The sequence below is a fragment of the Echinops telfairi genome, unplaced genomic scaffold (genome assembly GCF_000313985.2).
Source record: "Echinops telfairi isolate 266 unplaced genomic scaffold, ASM31398v2 ScPeMD7_7407;HRSCAF=8445, whole genome shotgun sequence".
Lineage (NCBI taxonomy): Eukaryota > Metazoa > Chordata > Mammalia > Afrosoricida > Tenrecidae > Echinops > Echinops telfairi.
The window spans coordinates 2,988,022-2,989,762 of NW_022111307.1; the positions used below are offsets into that span (position 1 = coordinate 2,988,022).

At 46.1% G+C, this 1,741-nt stretch overlaps 1 protein-coding gene across 1 annotated transcript in view; it reads right to left on the minus strand.

Annotated features, from left to right (window-relative positions):
• The window catches only part of LOC123522418 (lipoma-preferred partner-like), a 17,420-nt gene extending 15,700 nt beyond the window's left edge, over positions 1–1,720 (minus strand). Inside the window, exon 1 of the mRNA XM_045296409.1 lies at positions 1,581–1,720. Within this exon, the coding sequence (XP_045152344.1) occupies positions 1,581–1,720 (140 nt within the window). The remainder of the gene's footprint in view (positions 1–1,580) is intronic.
• Positions 1,721–1,741: the final 21 nt, after the last annotated feature.

Below are 1,741 nucleotides of genomic sequence, written 5' to 3' on the forward strand. Positions count from 1 at the left end.
CCCTTTAAAAGTGAGCCTTTCTTTGACTAATTCTGGTTGAGAATTTCTGCAACTGGATTTTTTTTAATTTTTCAAAATTCATTCACCATCACATTTTGGTGGGGAGGGGTCGGGAGGAGGGTTTTCCTTTCTTTGCACTTGGAAAGTAGTCAGGAAGTATATTTTTAAAAATATGTATTTCAGGTTACCAAATTGGTTGTAGTGAGGAAATCAACAGAAAGAGGAAAATGAACCCAGAAGACTGGGCATTTTGAGCAGCAGAACAGATAACCCACAGGGGTGAGCACCTTGGGCCTTCCCACTGAGAGCCTTGCAGACTGTCCTCACAGCCACCACCGGACAAACACAAAACAGGAAACCTTTTTGTCCACCACTTACAAATGTCGCCGGTGGCTTTCATGCAATTCTTGAAAAAATAAACCAATGAGATTACCTAATTTACCAACTCACAACCTGGACAAACACAACCAAGTTACTCCCCAAATAATACACTTTTCATGTACATCTTAACTAAATGGAAGAAGTAAGACCTATAAAGGACAGACAATGAGGTGGGGATATATTTCCCCAGGGGCCTGAATAAGTACTATATATATTCGAGTATAAGCTGACCCGAATATCAGTCGAGGCACCCAATTTTACCATAAAAATGGCATTAAAAATGTGCTGAAAAACTCAGCTTCTACATGAGTATATACGGTAAGTGGTCTTGACCTTGAGGCTCTAGTTTCTAATCTTCCTCAAAAGAACTACATACTATTGCATCAACCAATTTCATTAGTAAATACCTGAGAAAGAGGAGGCCTGTTTATGAGAGGAGGTTAGTAGAGCATGTGAAAATGCTGACAATGGTATGAATGTGCCTCCACCTATGGGACAGCTTGTATTAGTAAAAATGAGTGACTCGCTCTCTGTACCTGCTTTCCATAGCCTGCTCCTCTCTTCTAACTTCCTATCTGGACAGGCAGGGAGGTAGACGCCAGCTGTGGCGAGAACCCTCGGCTTTCATAATCAAAAGAGCTTGGTAAGAGCAGACTGGGAACACAAAGATACGGGCCGATTTGCTCACCCCCCCAGTGTCCTGACCTTTCAATACACGTATTTAGCAAATGAGTCAACCTTCTCACAACTCTCACTGCCATCAAGTAGATGCCGACTCATAGTGACCCTACAGGACTGTCCCCATGGCTTTCTGTCACTGTAACTCTTTATGGGAGTAGAAAGTCTCCTTTCTACCAAAGCGTGGCTGGTGGTTTCAAATGGCTGACCTTGCAGTTGGCAACCCGTTATGTGACCCAGTCCACCACCAGGACTCCTTCTCACCACAGGGGACCACAAAGGTGCAATGGACAAGCCCCAGGGAAGTCTTCAAGCCAAGACCAAATGACCACAGGAATTACCTGGAATCAATACCTGTTCAGGGTGAGGCGACAGATCAGCTTGCTCTAAGGCTTGTTCGAATCCTGACATTCTACCGCTCAGAGAAAGAGAGGGGGGAGAATATGAGATCCAGAAGCCAGACCCGAGGATCGGACTCCAAATGGGCTGGCCGGCTGGCAGAAGGAAAGTCATTTGCTTACTTGTGAAAATCCTCAATGCAGTGAATGAGCCCACCGGCATCCACGGTGAATGGGATCCCGTCCAGGCTGCGGCGGCACATCACACAGGTGAAGCAGTGCGGATGGTAGGCCTTCCCGGTGGCCCGGAGGATCCGCTCCATGATGGGCTTGGAGCACACGTT